Source organism: Oncorhynchus masou, chromosome 32 (assembly GCF_036934945.1).
Source record: "Oncorhynchus masou masou isolate Uvic2021 chromosome 32, UVic_Omas_1.1, whole genome shotgun sequence".
Classification (NCBI taxonomy): Eukaryota; Metazoa; Chordata; class Actinopteri; order Salmoniformes; family Salmonidae; genus Oncorhynchus; species Oncorhynchus masou.
In genome coordinates, this window is record NC_088243.1 from 12,092,145 (window position 1) to 12,116,463 (window position 24,319).

General features: G+C 42.0%; 1 protein-coding gene across 4 annotated transcripts in view; it reads left to right on the top strand.

Annotated features, from left to right (window-relative positions):
• Positions 1-24,319, top strand: part of LOC135525593 (ribosomal protein S6 kinase alpha-5-like) — a 53,593-nt gene that overhangs the window by 12,957 nt on the left and 16,317 nt on the right. For all 4 annotated transcript variants that reach the window (XR_010453188.1, XM_064953310.1, XM_064953312.1 and 1 more), the window contains exons 2-11: positions 8,534-8,605; positions 8,841-9,059; positions 11,730-11,845; positions 14,756-14,857; positions 17,899-17,982; positions 18,281-18,384; positions 19,014-19,164; positions 19,457-19,618; positions 22,040-22,171; positions 22,606-22,739. Coding sequence is in view for 3 of the 4 variants with exons in the window: in XM_064953310.1 (XP_064809382.1) it covers positions 8,534-8,605; positions 8,841-9,059; positions 11,730-11,845; positions 14,756-14,857; positions 17,899-17,982; positions 18,281-18,384; positions 19,014-19,164; positions 19,457-19,618; positions 22,040-22,171; positions 22,606-22,739 (1,276 nt within the window). In the remaining variant the exon portion in view is untranslated. The remainder of the gene's footprint in view (positions 1-8,533; positions 8,606-8,840; positions 9,060-11,729; positions 11,846-14,755; positions 14,858-17,898; positions 17,983-18,280; positions 18,385-19,013; positions 19,165-19,456; positions 19,619-22,039; positions 22,172-22,605; positions 22,740-24,319) is intronic.

Here is a 24,319-nt window from a genome sequence, read left to right on the forward strand (position 1 = left end):
TGTTTGAATGAATGCTTACGAGCCTGCTGCTGCCTACCATCGCTCAGTCAGATTGCTCTATCAAATCATAGACTTAACTATAACATAATAACACACAGAATTACTAACCTCAGGTCATTTAATATGGTAGAATCCGGAAACTATCATTTCAAAAACAAAACGTTTATTATTTCAGTGAAATACGAAAATGTTCTGTATTTTATCTATCGGGTGGCATCCCTAAGTCTAAATGTTCTTGTTACATTACACAACCTTCAATGTTATGTTATAATTACGTACAATTCTGGCAAATTAGTTCACAGAGAGCCAGGCTACCCAAACTGTTGCATATACCCTGACTCTGCGTGCAATGAACGCAAGAGAAATGACACAATTTCACCTGGTTAATATTGCCTGCCAACCTGGATTTATTTTAGCTAAATATGCAGATTTAAAAATATATACTTCTGTGTATTGATTTTAAGAAAGGCGTTGGTGTTTATGGTTCGGTACAGTCGTCCAACGATTGTGCTTTTTTTTCGCAAATGTGCTTTTGTTAAATCATCCCTCAGCGTTGCAATGATTATATGCAACCCAGGACACACTAGATAAACTAGTAATATCATCAACCATGTGTAGTTATAACTAGTGATTATGATTGATTGATTGTTTTTATAAGATAAGTTTAATGCTACCTGGCAACTTACCTTGTCTTCTACTGCAGTCGCGTAACAGGCAGGCTCCTCGTGGAGTGCAATGAGCACCAGGTGGTTAGAGCGTTGGACTAGTTAACTGTAAGGTTGCAAGATTGGATCCCCCGAGCTGACAAGGTGAAAATCTGTCGTTCTGCCCCTGAACAAGGCAGCTCGGTGCTGTCTGTCTACAGCTCCACTTTCAGCCAGGAGAGATTTACATGCATATTATTAATATTAGCTCTCGGTGTACATCCAAGGGCCAGCCGTGCTGACCTGTTCTGAGCCAATTGCAATTTTCCAAAAGTCCTTTTTTTTGGCACCTGACCACACGACTGAACAGTAGTCAAGGTGCGACAAAACTAAGGCCTGTAGGACCTGCCTTGTTGATAGTGTTGTTAATTTCTTAGGGCTGAAATCCCATTAACGGGATCGATATGACAAGTCAGTGAAAGTGCAGGGCGCCAAATTCAAAACATCAATCTCATAATTAAAATTCCTCAAACATACATGTATTTTATACAATTTTCAATGTTATCTTGTTGTTAATCCCACCACAGTGTCCGATTTCAAATATGCTTTACAGCAAAAGCACCACAAACGATTATGTTAGGTCACCACCAAACAACAATTAACACAGCCATTTTTTTCCAGCCAAAGATAGCAGTCACAAAAAGCACAAATAGAGATACAATTAATCACTAACCTTTGATGATCTTCATCAGATGACACTCATATGACTTCATGTTACACAATACATGTATGTTTTGTTTGATAAAGTTCATATTTTTTAAAATATGAGTTTACATTGGCGCGTTACATTCACTAGTTCCAAAAACATCCAGTGATTTTGCATAGCCACATCATACAACAGAAATACTCATCATAAATGTAGATGATAACAAGTTATACACATGGAATTATAGATATACCTCTCCTTAATGCAACCGCTGTTTCTGATTTTAAAAAAACTTTACGGAATAAGCAAACCATGCAATAATCTGAGATGGTGCTCAGAAAAATAGTCACAATAGCTGCCATGTTGGTGTGAACATAAACAAGAAATTACATGATAAATATTCCCTTACCTTTGATGATCTTCATCAGAAAGCACTCCAGGAATCCCAGGTCCACAATAAATGTTTGTTTTGTTCGATAGTGTCCGTTATTTATGTCCAAATACCTCCTTCAGTTAGCGCGTTTGGTATACATATCATAAACGCTCATTCTGGTCAGCGTTACGTCAGACAATAACTTCAAAAAGTTATATTACAGGTCGAAGAAACATATCAAACTAAGTACAGAATCAATCATTAGGATGTTTTTAACATATAGCTTCAATAAAGTTCCAACCGGAGTATTCCTTTGTGTCTTGATGAGCAATGGAACGCAAGTGGATACCATGAGGAATGCGCGTGATCAGAAAATGGCTGACTACCAGTCACCTGATAGATTCTGCTCTCATTCAGTCCCACAACACAGTAGAAGTCTCATTCAAATTTCTATTGACGGTTGACATCTAGTGGAAGCCCTAGGAAGTGCAACATCATTAATATCTCAAGGGGATTTCAATGGGAACTGTGGTGAATACATACCAAGCTCAGATTTCTCACTTCCTGTTTTGATTTCTCCTCAGGATTTTGCCTGTTATACTCACAGACATCATTCAAACAGTTTTAGAAACGTTAAAGTGTTTTCTATCCAATATGAATACTAATATGCATATATTAGCAACTGAGACTGAGGAGCAGGCCGTTTACTTTGGGCAACTTATTCATCCAAGCTACTCAATACTGCCCCCCAGCCATAAGAAGTTAAGAAGGCAGAGCAATGCTTTATTATAAACAGACTTCTCACCATCTTAGCTACTACTGCGTCAATATGTTTTGACCATGACAGTTTACAATCTAGTCTTACTCCAAGCAGTTTAGTCATCTCAACTTGCTCAATTTCCACATTATTTAGTTGAGGTTTAGTGAGTATTTTGTTCCAAATACAATGCTTTTAGTTTTAGAAATATTTAAGGCTAACTTATTCCTTGCCACCCACTCTGAAACTAACTGCACCTCTTTGTTGAGTGTTGCAGTCATTTCAGTCGCTGTAGTAGCTGACGTGTATACTGTTGAGTCATCCGCATATATAGAAACTCTGGCTTTACTCAGTCAGTGGCATGTCGTTAGTAAAAAATGTAAAAGTCAAGGGGCCTAAACGGCTACCCTGGGGAATTCCTGATTATATTTGATTACATTTGATAGGCTTCCATTAAAGAACACCCTCTGTGTTCTGTTAGACAATTAACTCTTTATCTACATTATTGCAGGGGGTGTAAAGCCATAACACATGTTTTTTCCAGCAGCAGACTATGATCACTAATGTCAAAAGCTCCACTGAAGTCTAAGTCTAGCCCCCACAATCATTTTATCATAAATTTCTCTCAGCCAATCATCAGTCATTTGTGTAAGTGCTGTGCTTGTTGAGTGTCCTTCCCTATAAGCATGTTGAAATTCTGTTGTAAATTTGTAAAATAGCATTGTATCTGGTCTCAAATTTTTTTTTCCAGAAGTTTACTAAGGGTTGGTAACAGGCTGACTGGTTGGCTATTTGAGCTTGTAAAGGGGGTTTTGCTATTCTTGGGTAGCGGAATGACTTTAGCTTCCCTACAGGCCTGAGGGCACACACTCTCTAGTAGGCTTAAATTGAAGATGTGGCAAATAGGAGTGGCAATATCGTCTGCTATTATCGTCTGTAATTTTCCATCTAGCTTGTCAGACCCTGGTGGCTTGTCATTGTTGGTAGAGAACATTTTTTTCACCTCTTCCACACTGACTTTACAGAATTCAAAAGTACAATTCTTGTCTTTCATAATTTGGTCCAATATACCTGGATGTGTAGTGTCAGCGTTTGTTGCTGGCATGTCATCCCTAAGTTTGCTTATCTTGCCAATGAAAAAGTCATTGAAGTAGTTTGCAATATCAGTGGGCTTTGTGATGAATGAGCCATCTGATTCAATAAATGAAGGCGCTGTGTTGTCTTTTTCCCCAAAATGTCATTTAAGGTTCCCAAAGCTTTTTACTATCATTCTTTATATAATTTATTTTAGTTTGATAGTGTAGTTTCTTTACTCTTTATTTAGTTTAGTCACATGATTACTTAATTTGCAGTATGTTTGCGAATCAGTTGGGCTGCCAGACTTAATTGCCATACCCTTTGCCTCATCCCTCTCAACCATGCAATTTTTCAATTTCTCATCAATCCAAGGGGATTTGAGTTTTTACAGTCATTTTCTTAATGGTGCGTGCTTAATAGTAACTGGAATAAGTGGTTTCATAAATGCGTCAATTGCAGTGTCTGGTTGCTCCTCATTACACACTACAGACCAGCAAATATTCTTAACATCATCAACATATGAATCACTACAAAACTTATTGTATGACTTCTTATACACTACGTTAGGCCCAGCCTTTGAATCTTTGGTTTTCCTAGATATGGCTATAATATTGTGATCACTACATCCTATGGATTTGGATACTGCTTTAAGGCAAATATCTGCAGCGTTAGTAAAAACGCATGCTGATGATTTCATTCCTGTGCTGTTTGTAACTAACCAAGTAGGTTGACTAACAACCTGATCCAGGTTGCAGGCACTGGTTACAGTTAGATTTTTCTTTCCTGAGTGGGCAGCTTGATGATAGCCAGTCAGTATTTAAATCACCCATAAAATATACTTTTCTGTTGATATCACATATATTATCAAGCATTTCACACATATTATCCAGATACTGATTGTTAGCACTTGGTGGTCTATAGCAGCTTCCCACAAGAATGGGCTTTAGGTGAGGCAAATGAACCTGTAGCCGTATTACTTCAACAGTATTTAACATTAGATAGTCTCTAAGCTTTACAGGAATGTGGTTCCGAATATAGACAGCAACTCCGCCTCCGTTGGCATTTCTGTCTTTTTGGTAGATGTTATAACCATGTATTGCTACCACTGTATCATCAAAGGTATTATCTAAGTGAGTGTCAGATTTCAGAATATGAATTTTATCTGTTAAAAGTAAGTTATTGACTTCATAGGCCTTGTTTCTTAGGCTATATATGTTAATAAGGGGTATTTGTAGCACTGGTTGCAGAATCTTGTACATTTTTACAACTTTTCTATTGAAATTAATTGTGGAATGCTCATTTATATATTTTGTGATATGAGTACCAAGTATGTCTACTTCACCGTCAGCCCATTTTATTGGTAAACTGCAGGGTAATGTAAAATGTTGATTTAAGAAAAAAAAGATCCAATACGTCATATTGTACACTTCTCATAATTAGGTTTTAGTCCAGAGAGTCCAGAAAAGTTATCTAGGTCTTCAGTGAGATATTGCAGGAATCTAGCTTGCGGACTTAATATAAAACTTGAGTCAACGGCACACCTTTGTTTTGAAGCCTTGGATTTTTAATCCTCTAATGTTGTTGCTATTTGATCTGATTTTAATAACTAGCATTTTGATGGTCATAACGAATAGATATGGTGACAGGGGACACCCTTATAGTAGTAGTCAAGACGACTAACTTGATGAAGTCTCTTCCATGTATATCTCACTAGGTTGTTTTTTTTAGTGTCCAAATATCCGCTATTTCTAATGTCCATAATATTTGTGATTTCCTTTAACTTCTCTAGGGTAGGGGACAGTATTTGGAATTTTGGATGAAAAGCATGCCCAAACTAAACTGCCTTCTACTCGGGCCCAGAAGATAGGATATGCATATAATTAGTAGATCTGGATAGAAAACACTCTGAAGTTTCCAAAACTATTAAAATAATGTCTGTGAGTATAACATAACTGATTTGGTAGGTGAAAACCTGAGAAAAATCCATTCAGGAAGTAGGATTTATTTTTTTGTGTGTAGTTTTCTATTCAATGCCATTACAATATCCATTGACTAAGGACTCAAATTGCAGTTCCTATGCCTTCCACTAGATGTCAACAGTCTTTAGAAATGGTTTCAGGCTTGTATTCTGAAAAATGAGGGAGTAAGACCACTCTGAATGAGTGGACACTGCCGTGTCACAGAGCTTTTTCATGCATGCGACCAAGAGAGAGTGCCTTTCTTGTTTACCTTTTATATTGATGACATTATTGTCTATATTATAGATAATTTAGGCTAAAACAACCTGAGGATTGAATATAAACATCGTTTGACATGTTTCATTGAACTTTACGGATACAATTTGGATTTTTTTGTTTGCATGTTGTGACTGCGTTTGAGCCTGTGGATTACTGAAGAAAACGCACTAACAAAATGGAGTTTTTCGGATATAAAGAGACTTTATCGAACAAAAGGAACATTTATTTAATAAATTAATGTCATCTGAGTGCAAACATATGAAGATCATCAAAGGTAAGGGATTAATTTGATCTCTATTTCTGACTTGAGTAACTCTTCTACTTGGCTGGTTACTGTTTGTAATAATTTGTCTGCTGGGCTATGTTCTCAAATAATTGTAAGGTATGCTTTCGCTGTAAAGCATGTTTGAAATCTGTCACCGTAGTTGGATTCACAAGAAGTTTATCTTTAAATCTATGTTTAATTAGTTGTATCTTTTCTGAATTTTTATAATGAGTATTTCTGTATTTGAATTTGGCGCTCTGCAATCTCACTGGATGTTGGCCAGGCGGGAAGCTAGTGTCCCACATACCCTAGAGAGTTTAATAAGGGAACGGTGATGATGGTTTGTAGAGTGATTTCCTTTACGGTCCATTGAGGTACTTAACACTGTGTTATAATCTCCCACCATAATGATTTGATCATTTGTTGCCTGTAAATTAAATAAATTGGTATAAATATTTTCGAATAGTATGGATCATCCTGATTTGGACCATATAGATTAATGAGCCAAATCTCTTTTTCGTCCACTTTCATATTCAAAAAGATCCACCTTCCTTGCGAATCATTCTTGACAATTCATTTTGTTAATTAATATCATCACACCTTTTTGAGTTCCTTTGTCCATGACAGAAAATTATTTCACCACCCCATTCCTTCTCCCACGCAACTTCATCTAAGGATGTGGATTGAGTTTCCTGGAAACAGTATATGTTATATTCCTTTTCTTTTAGCCACTGTTAGGTTCTAATTTTCAGAGTAAAAAAACACAATGGACACTATGAAAGCTTAACCAGGTTTATTCTTCCCAGAGGATCAATACAGCAGCATTTAGACAAAAGCATTTTCACACAAGCCCTGATATTTAACCCTTTCTCCGAGGCTGAGTCTCCTCCTACATGTCTGAACAGCCAATGCATCTCTGTTGCTAGACAGAACCTTAGTGATATCTATGCTTCCTCACTTCATCTGACCTGACCTCTACACCAAAGTGCTCACTCCTCCCCAACTCAAGGTTGTCATGGTGATTGGTAGCAGACTGTGTCTCTTCCCTCCAATAGGATCCCCGATGGCTAACAATAACATATCCTGATATAATGTAAACGTTATACATTACCCTCTCTTCCTCAGTGACATGAATAGGTATATGTCATATTCTCAGAACCCAACACCACGTAAAGACTGATCTGTTTTTATAATCTGCTAAAGCGTTACAATTAAAACTGGCTATACTTATTTCACCCCTTACCATAACTAGATACTGTTTTCAGTATAAATTGACCATAAGTATTGCTTGTTAAGTTATTGCCATCAGAGGTCTTATGACGGTCAACATTTGAGATTTTAAATGTCTGATGTGTAGAATTCAAGAAACAGGTTCTAGCAATATTTGTTTTATTCCCTTGCCTGTTAGCCTGTGAGCCAATGTCACAGATGTTAGAAAACTGGGTCAAGATATTACGTGTGTAGTAAATCTGAGTAGGTTGATGTGTGTGTGATATTGGATGTGATGTAGTGAGTGTGTATGATGTCTGGATAAGAGTAAGACTATAATGTGTGATGTCCAAGTAAATAATAATCCAACCAATTTGCATGGTTGAATGTCTGTGTGCATGGTTGAGTGTTTTCCTTTTTATAATTATTTTTAAATGTTAATATCATACAGTGGATGCCTAGGCCTATACAGTAGGTCTATATGCATGCAATACCTTGATGCATTTGCACTTAAATCTCTAACAGCTGAACCGTGAGGTGGACAATTATTTTTTTTAGGAAAGTTAAAACAATGGGCTATAAAGTTTTGAATATGCTACACAACAAAAAACTTTTTTTTTTGTAATTTGATATAGCCCAGGCAGTAAGGACCGATAACTGAATCATTTGGCCAATACCACTCGTTTATTGATGGCGCTGGTAGCACCCAGTTGGAGGTTTCTTTCTCTCTTTCTACTGTCGGATCTGAATGGGGCTCTCGGATCCGAACAGGCACGGGTCTGTTTTTCCATGAGCCTTTTCGGAATGGGTCTGACTCCTCAGGTCCATTCGGAACGGTCTCTATTTATATATATATATTTAAAAAAAAGTTATGTATATTGGGTTGAGTGGAAAGCCATTTCAGAACGGTTCCAACTTTTTGGACCCGTGAAGACCTCTATTTCAGACCTTACTGTCAATCCCTAATAGGCATACTTGTTATGCCCTCCCTCTTTGTCACGGGGCCCTCCTTCTCATATATCAGCCTAGGCCAGGCTTGCATAATGCTTTCAGAGTTGTGTTTACTGACATAACACACGTTAACATGATATTTGCAGAACAACTCAATAATGCAGAGTCCTAGTTTCTTTGGGATGAACATTATTTATATATATGTTTTTAGATCAAGGCCTATTTTATAGGCCTGCAGCTGTGTGTATTTGTAAGAATTGGTGATACTTTCTTGTTTGTAAGCTAAAGATCTCACCATCTTTGTCATCCCACAGCCAACCTGACCGGCCACATAGAGAGGGTGGGAATTGAGAACTTCGAGCTGCTAAAGGTGCTAGGAACTGGAGGTCAGTGACAGTTCTGAAACCCAATCCAATGATGGGATTGTCATAGATTTAAAACAGGTACATTCATTTTATCTCTCCCGGAGGCGATGGGTGGTTGGTTTTGTACATTTGAGACCATTCCATTGGTCCTTCTGAAGTACAAACGTCTCCCATCTGGTCCTCCAGTTGAGCTAAAACAACTGCACTGAAAGCTTTTGGTTGCTGAGTTTTAATGTTTTTCTTGCTTCTATGTCAGCCTATGGCAAGGTGTTCCTGGTGCGTAAAGTGAGCGGTCATGATGCAGGTCAACTATACGCCATGAAGGTGTTGAAGAAGGCCACAATCGTACAGAAGGCCAAGACAGCAGAACACACACGCACAGAGAGACAGGTTCTGGAGCACATCAGACAGTCACCGTTCCTTGTCACCCTCCACTATGCCTTCCAGACAGACACCAAGCTGCACCTCATACTAGGTCTGGATCTCTCTCTCTACATTTCTTTCGGTCTCTGTCTCTCTCTCTGTCCCTTTCTCCTATTCATGCCTTCTCTTCTATTTCTCTCTCTTTTTACAGAAAGTTGTTATTTTTCAATGAAGACATGAATATGAAATAGGCTACATGAGTAAGAATATCAAGTAGAAGAAAGCAAGATTGTTAAGAAAAATTCAGTTTCTTTCAGTTTGGCTGGCGGCTAGCCTTAGGCGGCTAGCTCGAGGCGAGGTGGCTAGGCCAAGGCGTGCAGCGGTCTAAGGCACTGCATCTCAATGCTTGAGGCGTCACCTCAGACCCGGGTTCGATCCCAGGCAGTGTCATAGCCGGGCCATGACCGGCAGAACAATGAGGGGACACACACACAATTGGCCCAGCGTCGTTTGGGTTAGGGACGGCAGTGTAGCCTAGTCGTTAGAGCGTTGGACTAGTAACCGTAAGGTTGCGAGTTCAAACCCCCGAGCTGACAAGGTACAAATCTGTCGTTCTGCCCCTGAACAGGAAGTTAACCCACTGTTCCCAGGCCGTCATTGAAAATAAGAATTTGTTCTTAACTGACTTGCCTGGTTAAATAAAGGTCAAATAAAAATAAAAAATAAATAAAAAGGGGAGGGTTACTATCAATTTGATATCACGAAATTAGAGAGAAAAGGGAAAAATAAGAAAAATGTACATATATACATACAGTTGAAGTTGGACGTTTACATACACATAGGTGGGTGTCATTAAAACTTGTTTTTAAACTTCACCACAAATGTCTTGTTAACAAACTATAGTTTTGGCAAGTAGTAGTTTTGTGTCATACTTTGTGCATGACACAAGTCATTTTTCCAACAATTTGTTTACAGACAGATTATTTCACTTATAATTCACTGTATCACAATTCCAGTGGGTCAGAAGTTTACATACACTAAGTTGACTGTGCCTTTAAACAGCTTGGAAAAGTCCAGAAAATGGTGTCATGGCTTTAGAAGCTTCTGATAGGCTAATTGACATCATTTGAGTCAATTGGAAGTGTACCTGTGGTTGTATTTCGAGGCCTACCTTCAAACTCAGAGCCTCCCTGCTTGACATAATGGGAAAATCAAAAGAAATCAGCCAAGACCTCAGATTTTTTTTTTGAAGATCTCCAAAAGTCTGGTTCATCCTTGGGAGCAATTTCCAAATGCCTGAAAGTACCACGTTCATCTGTACAAACAATGGTATGCAAGTATAAACACCATGGGACCATGCAGCCGTCATACCGCTCAGGAAGGAGAAGCATTCTGTCTCCTAGAGATGAACGTACTTTGGTGCGAAAAGTACAAATCAATCCCAGAACAACAGCAAAGGGCCTTGTGAAGATGCTGGAGGAAACAGGTACAAAGTATCTATATCCACAGTAAAACGAGTCTTATATCGACATAGCCTGAAGGGCCGCTCAGCAAGGAAGAAGCCACTGCTCCAAAACCTCCATTAAAAAAAGACAGACTACGGTTTGCAACTGCACATGGGGACAAAGATCATACTTTTTGGAGAAATGTCCTCTGGTCTGATGAAACAAAAATAGAACTGTTTGACCATAATGACCATCGTTATGTTTGGAGGAAAAGGGGGAAGCTTGCAAGCCGAAGAATACCATCCCAACCGTGACAGGCAGCGTGATGTTGTGGGGGTGTTTTGCTGAAGGAGGGACACTTCACAAAATAGATGGCATCATGAGGTAGAAAAATAATGTGGATATATTGAAGCAACATCTTAAGACATCAGTCAGGAAGTAAAGCTTGGTCGCAAATGGGTCTTCCAAATGGACAATGACCCCAAGCGTTCTTCCAAAGTTGTGGCAAAATGGCTAAAGGACAAAAAAGTCAAGGTATCGGAGTGACCATCACAAAGCCCTGACCTCAATCCTGTAGAAAATTTGTGGGTGGAACTGAAAAAGCGTGCGCGATCAAGGATCCTACAAACCTGACTCCGTTACACCAGCTCTGTCAGGAGGAATGGGACAAAATTAATCCAACATGTGGGAAGCTTGTGGAAGGCTACCCGAAACGTTTGACCCAAGTTAAACAATTTAAAGGCAATGCTACCAAATACTAATTGAGTGTATGTAAACTTCTGACCCACTGGGAATGTGATTAAGGAAATAAAAGCTGAAATATATAATTCTGTCTACAATTATTCTGACAATTCACATTCTTAAAATAAAGTGGTGATCCTAACTGACCTAAGACAGGGAATTTTTACCCTGATTAAATGTTTGGAATTGTGAAACAGGGAAATCTGTCTGTAAACAATTGTTGAAAAAATTACTTTTGTCATGCACGAAGTAGATGTCCTAACTGACTTGCCAAAACTATAGTTTGTTAACAATCACAGACGAAGGGGCTTACACTTTGGCTACTAACTTTGAATTGCCTCAATCATTTTTGTGTTTGCTTAAACAACCGCAAAAACCCTTACCGAAGTCCAAAACAATCAAACATCACAAAATGACGTCATAATATACGCACAAACTCCTCTGAACTATTTTGGCTGGGAAGCATGTTAACACCTTTACAGTGAATTGGACTGACCCATTGGACTTTGGATTTATACCTGCTATGTTGAAATAAAATATCCAGCCAGGCAAGACATACAGGATTGTTCATAGCTGTTTCTTTATTATTATGACAGATTATGTGAACGGTGGGGAGCTCTTCACACACCTGGTACAGAGGGTTCGGTTCAAAGAGCAGGAGGTATCTCTGTATAGTGGAGAGATAGTCCTGGCGCTGGAGCACCTACACACGGTGAGTGTCTGTAGATGTTGTCTTTTTTCCGTTTCAGCATTCCTGAGGTACAATAGTTGTGGAGTTTTTAGCCTATATGCAATTGTAGGAAATGGTGCAGTTTTCTAGAAATCATTAATCATTGTGTGTAATCTCAACTGCTATACTTAAAGGGGCCCGTTTCCCGGAAACAGATTAAGCATAGTCCTGGAATAAGAATTTATTTCAATGGAGTGTCTCCATGCAGTTTATTCCAGGACTAGGACTATGTTTAAACCGGCCCTAAAATACTTTTTGGATCGATCTCTGGCTGTTTCTTCTACATTGTTGTCACAGTCAAGCCTTGTAAATTGTCTGACTGTTTTCCAGCTGGGGATAGTCTACAGAGCCTTGTAATTGGCTGACTGTTTCCCAGCTGGGGATAGTCCTGAAGCCAGTCCTCCTATACCCCCAACGCCAGTCCTCCCGTACCCCCAACGCCAGTCCTCCCGTACCCCCAACGCCAGTCCTCCCGTACCCCCAACTCCAGTCCTCCCGTACCCCCAACTCCAGTCCTCCAGTACCCCCAACTCCAGTCCTCCTGTACCCCCAACTCCAGTCCTCCAGTACCCCCAACTCCAGTCCTCCCGTACCCCCAACTCCAGTCCTCCCGTACCCCCAACTCCAGTCCTCCCGTACCCCCAACTCCAGTCCTCCAGTACCCCCAACGCCAGTCCTCCCGTACCCCCAACTCCAGTCCTCCCGTACCCCCAACTCCAGTCCTCCCGTACCCCCAACTCCAGTCCTCCAGTACCCCCAACTCCAGTCCTCCAGTACCCCCAACTCCAGTCCTCCAGTACCCCCATCTCCAGTACCCCCAACTCCAATCCTCCAGTACCCCCAACGCCAGTCCTCCATTACCCCCAACGCCAGTCCTCCATTACCCCCAACGCCAGTCCTCCATTACCCCCAACGCCAGTTCTCCAGTACCCCCAACGCCAGTTCTCCCGTACCCCCAACTCCAGTCCTCCCGTACCCCCAACTCCAGTCCTCCCGTACCCCCAACTCCAGTCCTCCAGTACCCCCAACTCCAGTCCTCCAGTACCCCCATCTCCAGTACCCCCAACTCCAATCCTCCAGTACCCCCAACGCCAGTCCTCCATTACCCCCAACGCCAGTCCTCCATTACCCCCAACGCCAGTCCTCCGGTACCCCCAACGCCAGTCCTCCGGTACCCCCAACGCCAGTCCTCCGGTACCCCCAACGCCAGTCCTCCGGTACCCCCAACTCCAGTCCTCCGGTACCCCCAACTCCAGTCCTCCAGAGGAGGGGGGTACTGGATGTGGGGGATACTGGAGGACTGGATATGGGGGATACTGGAGGACTGGAGGTGGGGGGTTACTGGAGGTGGGGGGTTACTGGAGGTGGGGGTTACTGGAGGTGGGGGGTACTGGAGGTGGGGGGTACTGGAGGTGGGGGTACTGGAGGGGGGGGTACTGGAGGTGGGGGGGTACTGGAGGTGGGGGGTACCGGAGGACTGACGTTGGGTACCGGAGGACTGGCGTTGGGGGGTACTGGAGGTCTGGAGGTGGGAAACACTGGTCTACAGAGACATTGACCTAATTTAGAACTGTTGCGTAAAACTTATTAGATTTATAATCCTGACTCACGTCAGACATAGGCATGGTTCCCGTTTATACATCAGACCTGTTGTAAAACTGTGCACGTGTGTGAACGAGCATTATAACTCCGTCTGAAAAACACCCATCATTCACCTTTTATGGTGACAATAATACTTTGGAACTGTTGGAATTAGGCCCACACAGTATATCTGAAGGAAATATTAATGGCGAACTTGATCAAATGTCTTTGGAGGCATTGACAAAATGTTTTCTTTTACAGTGACATTTTACAGTTTCTGCAACACAAAAATAATTGCAAATTGTTGTGGATCTGTCAACCGATTGTTTGAATTCAATAATGTTTTGCATTTACTTTCTCCTGAACCTAAATATGCTGCACCGCCCGAGAATTCTGAAACATTGTCTACTCTGAAAAAGATTTAGACTACAGGAGGCCTACTTACAGTGTTAACCTACACACTTTAATTTGCCAGTTAATTTCTACTGCATGTTATAAAGCGTGCTCCATTTCAGATGCATCGAGCAAAAGCGTGTAAATATAATAGCCTATTTGAAAGGCCCAATTAGAGATGGTCATTTGTTTTATGGCTACTTCAGGAATATTATCTTATCATGGCCAGAAAAGGGGCAATGGTTATAATATCTGTATTATATTTATAAATTAAATATTGTCTAGGCTACTGGAGAAATTTGACATTACAGTATTCATACGTAGTCTACAAACATCAATGGAAAAGGTGAACAGTCTGTTCTACCTTTAAACTGTGTATCGGATCGGATCGCATAGAGCAAAATACTTGAAATACTGGTATCTTATCTGTTTACTACTGTGAAGTGAGTCCAATTAAATAGGCTATTTTGCGTGTATAAAACCATCACAGTCAGAAAAGGTGAGGAATTTATTCTGCAATGATCATGGAAGTGAAATGAATCATCGGAAATAGATTTCTAATTATTTTAGAATGAGATAGAATAAATAGATTTTCTCTAACAGCAAACGATGGAGTCTTGTTATTATATTTAGCTACCTGTTTTTTTGTTTTTGTGAATAAGTCATCATGTGTTCCCCATTTCCACAAGGCTACAAAGCTACTAGGCTACTTTTTGCCTTCTTGCAATGCAGTACTTCAACCACTAGAAACTGTGTGTGGTGGTCTTTCCGGAAGGATAAGCACAAAAAGTCCCGTTTTTATAAATGCCAACTTTTGCGTGGAAAAGCGCATATGTTTTGGGGCAAGATTTTGTGCAACTATGCAACTTTTTATAAATGAAGCCCCTGAAGCCTTGTAATTGTCTGAATGTTTTCCAGCTGGGGATAGTCTACAGAGACCTGAAGCTGGAGAACATCCTCATGGACTCCAGCGGGCACATAGTGCTCACGGACTTTGGCCTCAGCAAAGAGTTTGATGAGGTATGTATTACAGATTTATGGAGCAAAGAGGCCTACACCGTCCATCCATATGATCATTATCACACAGAGGAGTCTTGTACTTTAAAATGGTTAAGTTACTTGTAGTGTTATGGTGCATTCGCACTCGTGACGCATCCCACGCAGTCAATGGAGGAGTGTGTGCTGTGTGTGTTTTTAGGCCGTGTTTGATGTGCAACCTGACGCGACTACCCTCCAGGTCCACTTACCCTGCCACCCTCCAGATCCCCCTATCCTGCCACCCTCCAGATCCCCCTATCCTGCCACCCTCCAGATCCCCCTACCCTGCCACCCTCCAGGTCCCCCTACCCTGCCACCCTCCAGGTCCCCCTACCCTGCCACCCTCCAGGTCCCCCTACCCTGCCACCCTCCAGGTCCCCCTACCCTGCCACCCTCCAGGTTCCCCTACCCTGCCACCCTCCAGGTTCCCCTACCCTGCCACCCTCCAGGTTCCCCTACCCTGCCACCCTCCAGGTTCCCCTACCCTGCCACCCTCCAGGTTCCCCTACCCTGCCACCCTCCAGGTTCCCCTACCCTGCCACCCTCCAGGTTCCCCTACCCTGCCACCCTCCAGGTTCCCCTACCCTGCCACCCTCCAAGCCCCCTAACCTCCCACCCTCCTACCCTCCAGGCTTCCCACCCTCCTACCCTCCAGGCTTCCCACCCTCATACCTTCCAGGCTTCCCACCATTCTACCTTCCAGGCTTCCCACCATCCTATCCTCCTACCCTTCTACCCTCCCACCCTCCTACCATCCAGGCCTCCCACCCCCCCACCATCCAGGCCTCCCACCATCCAGGCCTCCCCCCCCCACCATCCAGGCCTCCCACCCTCCCATCATCCAGGCCTCCCACCATCCAGGCCTCCCACCCTCCCACCATCCAGGCCTCCCACCCCCCACCATCCAGGCCTCCCACCCCCCCACCATCCAGGCCTCCCACCCCCACCATCCAGGCCTCCCACCCCCACCATCCAGGCCTCCCACCCTCCCACCATCCAGGCCTCCCACCCTCCCACCATCCAGGCCTCCCACTCCCCCCACCATCCAGGCCTCCCACTCCCCCCACCATCCAGGCCTCCCACTCCCCCCACCATCCAGGCCTCCCACTCCCCCCACCATCCAGGCCTCCCACTCCCCCCACCATCCAGGCCTCCCTCCTATCCTCAAGGCTTTGTTTTATGTCCAGTTCTTTTGAGAAGATGTTATGCAGCCAGTGGTTATGCGCTGGATGCGTTCCAAATGGCACCCTATTCCTTATATAGTGCACTACTTTTAACTGGGACCCGTTTGGGCTCTGGTCAAATGTAGTGCACTATATAGGGAATAGGGTGCCATTTGGGATGTCACCATTCTGTCTGATTGTTACATCACGTATACACATTCTCAGATCGTTACGTCACGTATACGCATTGTCTGATTGTTGGGGCGGCAGGTAGTCTAGCGGTTAGACCGTTGGGCCAGTAACCGAAAGATTGCAAGATCGAATCCCCGAGCTGACAAGGTAAAAATCTGTCTTTCTGCCCCTGAACAAGGCAGTTAACCCACTATTCCCAAGCCGTCATTGAAAATAAGAATTTGTTCTTAACTGACTTGCATAGTTAGATTATTATTTTTTTACGCATTGTCTGATCCTTACGTTGTGTATACACATTGTCTGATCGTTACGTTGTGTATACACATTGTCTGATCGTTACGTTGTGTATACACATTGTCTGATCCTTACGTTGTGTATACACATTGTCTGATCGTTACGTTGTGTATACACATTGTCTGATCGTTACGTTGTGTATACACATTGTCTGATCGTTACGTTGCGTATACACATTGTCTGATCGTTACGTCGTGTATACACATTGTCTGATCGTTACGTTGTGTATACACATTGTCTGATCGTTACGTTGTGTATACACATTGTCTGATCGTTACGTTGTGTATACACATTGTCTGATCCTTACGTTGCGTATACACATTGTCTGATCGTTACGTTGCGTATACACATTGTCTGATCGTTACGTTGTGTATACACATTGTCTGATCCTTACGTTGTGTATACACATTGTCTGATCCTTACGTTGCGTATACACATTGTCTGATCTTTACGTTGCGTATACACATTGTCTGATCCTTACGTTGTGTATACACATTGTCTGATCCTTACGTTGCGTATACACATTGTCTGATCCTTACGTTGCGTATACACATTGTCTGATCGTTACGTTGTGTATACACATTGTCTGATCGTTACGTCGCGTATACACATTGTCTGATCCTTACGTTGTGTATACACATTGTCTGATCGTTACGTTGTGTATACACATTGTCTGATCGTTACGTCGCGTATACACATTGTCTGATCCTTACGTTGTGTATACACATTGTCTGATCGTTACGTTGTGTATACACATTGTCTGATCCTTACGTTGTGTATACACATTGTCTGATCCTTACGTTGTGTATACACATTGTCTGATCGTTACGTCGTGTATACACATTGTCTGATCCTTACGTCGTGTATACACATTGTCTGATCGTTACGTCGTGTATACACATTGTCTGATCGTTACGTCGTGTATACACATTGTCTGATCGTTACGTTGTGTATACACATTGTCTGATCGTTACGTCGTGTATACACATTGTCTGATCGTTACGTTGTGTATACACATTGTCTGATCGTTACGTTGTGTATACACATTGTCTGATCGTTACGTTGTGTATACACATTGTCTGATCGTTACGTCGTGTATACACATTGTCTGATCGTTACGTTGTGTATACACATTGTCTGATCGTCATGAGAGCCATGTTCTGTGATCTATTCAGTGGCGCTTGGTAGGTTCTTCTCCACAACAATGATGTCCGTTCTACCCTGAACTGATCAAATGTGTCCTAGTCTCAAGCTTCCCTCCTGTCGATTCCAGTGTGTTTCAACATGTCAGGGATGAGAACGACAAATAAGGAGAGGGGGGACAAATCTAATCTGGGTTATTTCTCTTTTTTTTGTCCGTTTGTTGTTGTCCAGTTGGAGAGGACTTACTCTGTCTGTGGCACCATTGAGTACATGGCCCCAGAGATCGCAGAGGGAGGAGAGGCTGGCCATGACATGGTAATTTATCATTTAGAACCCCCCCCCAAGGTCTTGTTATGTTGTACTGTACTTGACCCAAATGCACAATGGTACACAGACAGATATGTGTAGCTCACTAATAACTGGGTGTAGTCTGCTGCACACCTGTGAAGGCTGCCCCTGGTGTCTGGGGTGCTGTTCCAGACTGCCTACAGTGCATAATTAGTACAACGCGTCTGCAATGTAGGCAGTCTGGAACGTATGTAGGCCTACATCATACTCTGTCATAATAATAATAATCATACACTTTATTCATCCACATGTACCTGTGTTCCAGGCTGTAGACTGGTGGAGCCTTGGAGTATTAATGTATGAACTTTTGACGGGTGGATCACCATTCACTGTCGATGGAGACCAGAACTCTCATACAGATATCGCCAAGTAAGTATTCCCCCCCAGATCTATCTCCTAACATGTGGACCCCTGAAATAATTAATCCTGCATCAGCAATGGCTATTAGGGATGCTAATAAACTGAACTTGACATCCATTCGATTTCCCGATACGCTGGAAAACAAAACAATCTTTCACTTGTCTTTTTTACCAAGTGAGGTGTGTGTGTGTGTGTGTGTGTAATCAGTTTGGTCTGATCAAACAAATAGACACATTTCCAAGTTCTCCCCCCAAAAAAAGGACAATACATTATTCTTCTAGAACTAGCCACTAACTGTATAGAACGGTAGCTGTGTTGTTCTCCTTTTCTCTCTTTCTGGATTGTCTCAACCACTTGGAAATACTGTAAGGTCTTCCATTCATTCTTTCATGTGTTTCCTCTGGAATTAAATACTCATCCTGTTGTTGATGTAAGGTATGTCAGTGAGGGGTATTCAAATCCGTGCTGCTGGTTGTCTGCTTTACATGGTGTCCCAGGTCTAATTCAGTCCCTGATTCCAGGGGAAGAAGGAAAATCAGCAGTGGAACTGCCTTCAAAGGTCCATATTTGAATTGGCTTGATGTATGTATGTATTCTAATATAAATGGTGTCCAACCTGGACTTCTGTCACCTCTCAGGAGGATCTCGAAGAAGGACCCTCCGTTCCCCAAAGACATGAGCCCTCTGGCCAAAGACCTCATCCAGCGCCTCCTCATCAAAGACCCAAAGAAGAGACTGGGCTCTGGGCCTGACGGAGCTGACAACGTTAAGAAACATCCATTCTACCAGGTACCACAGCCATTTCCTTAGCCTGATCTCAGATCTGTTTGTGCTGCTTATCCAACTCCTATGGACATTGTCATTGCTAAGGACCATATGAGTTAGCTATACAGCACAAACAGATCTGGGACAGAGCTAGTATCTCCTCTAACACATTGAGAACATCTTGTCCAGATACATTGTAGGTCGATTGGTACATACCATACAGTATATTTGCCTTTGTTGATAAAATGGTGCTTGAAGGAGAAATGGTTTCTGATTTTTTTAGCGTTCTGTTGGGTTTCGTCTTCTCTCCTTTTAGAAGATAAACTGGGAGGACCTGGCAGCTAAGCGGGTGCTCGCCCCGTTCAAGCCGGTGATCAGGGATGAGCTGGATGTCAGCAACTTTGCGGAGGAGTTCACCGAAATGGACCCCACCTACTCCCCTGCAGCGATGCCTCAGAACTGTGACCGCGTCTTTCAGGTGGGACAGAAGTGTCCTCAATAGCTCGTTTAAGGTCAATACCAGCCTGTCTGTGTGCACATTGGTATTCAAATTGACTTAAAGGGCTTTTCATTCAAAGCATAATTATAGCCATACGCATTTTGGATAGGCCTAACAGATGTGAAAGACTATTTATGCTATAGCTTTGAACCATAATGTGGCTTTCACACCCTATTCATAAAGCGTTTCACACAGAGCATGAGTGCTGATCTAGGATCAGTTTTTCTTTTTGGATCATAATTATAGGACAGAGGGACCGGATCGTAGATCTGCACTCCTACACTTAGACGCTTTATGAATACAGCTGTATGCCAGCTTATGGTCACGTGTCTGATTGATGTAGTCTATTGCGTGAGATCTCAGCTGTGATTGCCATGCCTTCTGGCTCCTCGAGCCTGGCTGATCAATAGGCCCATTAAAAGGGGCTTCTCTCTCTTTTCTCTGCTGGTATAAAAGGTTATGGTTCCAGAGAATCACCATGTCTGCCTCAATTACGCCTTAAACCTCTGATTGCCAACTTTATCTTGGCTTGTCTTGTTTTATTTCCCCACTTTCACAAATACTGGAATTTGTAGGCTAGTCTTTATCATTTACAGCCATGCCTTAGTGTTAGATGGAGCTAGTGGCTGAGATCACAACGTTTAACTCTGGGGTCTGCTCTCCCACTCGCCTCACAAAACAAAATTAAATTGCGTTATAAACTGGGTGGTTCGAGCCCTAAATGCTGATTGGCTGACAGCCGTGGTATATTAATTATAGCCCCGACGAGATGTAATTTCACAGCAGAGCAATCAGATATTGAAGCCTGGCAATTTGGGCATTCTCATGCTTCCATCCCCATTCATCCATCCATCAATCCTTCCGTCCATACGTGTGTGTGTGTGTGTGTGTGTGTGTGTGTGTGTGTGTGTGTGTGTGTGTGTGTGTGTGTGTGTGTGTGTGTGTGTGTGTGTGTGTGTGTGTGTGTGTGTGTGTGTGTGTGTGTGTGTGTGTGTGTGTGTGTGTGTGTGTGTGTGTGTGTGTGCGCGTGTGTGTGCGCGTGCGTGTGCGCGTGCGTGCGTGTGCGTGCGTATATATGCGTGTAAACCCTGGGCCCTGCACAGCTGGAGCCAGGCAGCACAGCCCAATCCCATCAGAGATGACAGTTCTAACAATGAGCACAGATGGACAACCAATGAATGGCAGCCATTGTCACGCTCACTCCAGCTTTTACAGTATTGACAGGTTATAATTAGTTCTTGACTGAGCTGTAATGGGATGTCCTGGTTATACAAAAAACTAAGTCTCTGGTAGGCACTATACTGTGGAGGGTATACCAGTCTCTGGTAGGCACTATACTGTGGAGGGTATACCAGTCTCTGGTAGGCACTATACTGTGGAGGGTATACCAGTCTCTGGTAGGCACTATACTGTGGAGGGTATACCAGTCTCTGGTAGGCACTATACTGTGGAGGGTATACCAGTCTCTGGTAGGCACTATACTGTGGAGGGTATACCAGTCTCTGGTAGGCACTATACTGTGGAGGGTATACCAGTCTCTGGTAGGCACTATACTGTGAAGGGTATACCAGTCTCTGGTAGGCACTATACTGTGGAGGGTATACCAGTCTCTGGTAGGCACTATACTGTGGAGGGTATACCAGTCTCTGGTAGGCACTATACTGTGGAGTGTATACCAGTCTCTGGTAGGCACTATACTGTGGAGGGTATACCAGTCTCTGGTAGGCACTATACTGTGGAGGGTATACCAGTCTCTGGTAGGCACTATACTGTGGAGGGTATACCAGTCTCTGGTAGGCACTATACTGTGGAGGGTATACCAGTCTCTGGTAGGCACTATACTGTGGAGGGTATACCAGTCTCTGGTAGGCACTATACTGTGGAGGGTATACCAGTCTCTGGTAGGCACTATACTGTGGAGGGTATACCAGTCTCTGGTAGGCACTATACTGTGAAGGGTATACCAGTCTCTGGTAGGCACTATACTGTGGAGGGTATACCAGTCTCTGGTAGGCACTATACTGTGGAGGGTATACCAGTCTCTGGTAGGCACTATACTGTGAAGGGTATACCAGTCTCTGTCCTGCATATTAAACCTTGTCTTCCTATGTATGCGTCAACTCGTTCATGGCCCCCTCCTGCTTCATCTCTCTCTGTGTCTCCTGGTTACAGGGTTACTCGTTCATGGCCCCCTCCTGCTTCATCTCTCTCTGTGTCTCCTGGTTACAGGGTTACTCGTTCATGGCCCCCTCCTGCTTCATCTCTCTCTGTGTCTCCTGGTTACAGGGTTACTCGTTCATGGCCCCCTCCTGCTTCATCTCCCTCTGTGTCTCCTGGTTACAGGGTTACTCGTTCATGGCCCCCTCCTGCTTCATCTCCCTCTGTGTCTCCTGGTTACAGGGTTACTCGTTCATGGCCCCCTCCATCTTGTTCAAGAGAAATGCTGTGATGGATGACACGCTGCAGCTGTGTGAAGGATCAAGATCACAGAGACCAGGGTCTGCTGCTGTGGCCCGCAGCGCCATGATGAAGGTACAACACACACACACAGCTGGGTGGGGGTTCATGATTGCTGTGGCCTGCAACACCATGATGAAGGTACAGCACTGTTACTGTGTGTGTGTGTACAGTACAGTTAGATGGATAGGGTTATCTCTTCCCTCCACACACACACACTTAGGCTAGGCAGCATTAACTAAGTTTTTTTCTTTGGGGGGGTGGTTGTTATCTCCTCTGCTCTCTCATCCTTGCTTCATTAAGCTCTATAATGAGTCTTGATGTGTGTGGCTGTGTACTGTGGTGTGTCTAATATAACATGTATATATATAACATATAGTTACAGCATTGGATCACATTGAAAACAGGATTTTTACTCAGTTGCTTGGTCTGAGGCGTGATGAGGTATAGACAAACTTTGTAATAAGATGGCTTTGATTTGACCTAAACAATGATTTCCCTTCCTTTAGGACTCTCTGTTTTATATGAACTATGAGATGGACCTGAAGGACAATGCCCTTGGTGAAGGAAGCTTCTCTATCTGTAGGCAGTGCACCCACAAGAAGACTGGACAGGTGTACGCTGTGAAGATCGTCAGTAAGAGGTACTGTTACCATAGTCCTGCTTGATCCCAGATCAGTTGGTGCTGAATGGTCGACTTATACAGTATGATCATTGTCAAGCCAAACTGACACGTACCAGGCCCAGACCAGTGTGGTCCTCTGGAGGTCCGTGTGGTCCTCTGGAGGTCCGTGTGGTCCCCTGGAGGTCCGTGTGGTCCCCTGGAGGTCCGTGTGGTCCCCTGGAGGTCCGTGTGGTCCCCTGGAGGTCCGTGTGGTCCCCTGGAGGTCCGTGTGGTCCTCTGGAGGTCCGTGTGGTCCTCAATATGTTGGTAGAGCCTATTGGTAGAGCCTATTGGTAGAGCCTATTGGTAGAGCATGGCTCTTTATTGGGTTTGATTGGCCAGTCCAACCAGACATACAACGTGTGTGTACATATGTATATATATATATATATATATATATATATATATATATATATATATATATATATATATATATATATATGTATATATATATATATATATATATGTATATATATATATATATATATATATATATATATATATATATATATATATATATATATATATATATATATATATATATATATATGTATATATATATGTATATATATATATATATATATATATATATATATATATATATATATATATATATATATATATATATATATATATATATATGTGTGTACATATGTATATATATATATATCTATCTATCTATCATATATCCAGGCCAGCATATATATATATATGTATATATGTGTGTGTGTGTGTGTGTGTGTGTGTGTGTGTGTGTGTGTGTGTGTGTGTATATATATATGTGTGTGTATATATGTGTGTGTGTGTGTGTATATATATATGTGTGTGTGTGTGTGTGTATATATATATGTGTGTGTGTGTGTGTATATATATATATGTATATATGTGTATATGTATATATATGTATGTATATATGTGTATATGTATATATATGTATGTATATATGTATATATATGTATGTATATATATATATATGTATGTATATATATGTATATATATATATATATATATATATATATGTATGTATATATATGTATGTATATATATGTATATATATATATATATATATATATATATATATATATATATATATATATATATATATATATATATATATATATATATATATATATATATATATATATATATATATATATATATATATATATATATATATATATATATATATATATCAATTCCAGGTTGTGGTGGTGAAACTGACCTTACTTTTCAGGGATGACATTCTTATTTTTTATTTTATATATACAGTACCAGTCAAACGTTTAGACACACCTACTCATTCAAGAGCTTTTCTTTATTTTTTACTATTTTCTACATTGCAGAATAATAGTGAAGTCATCAAAACTATGAAATAACACATATGGAAACATGTAGTAACCAAAAAAAATGTTTTAAAAAATCGAAATATATTTTAGATTCTTTAAAGTAGCCACCCATTGCCTTGATGACAGCTTTGCACAGTCTTGGAATTCTCTCAACCAGCTTCATGAGGAATGCTTTTCCACCAGTTTTGAAGGAGTTCCCACATATGCTGAGCA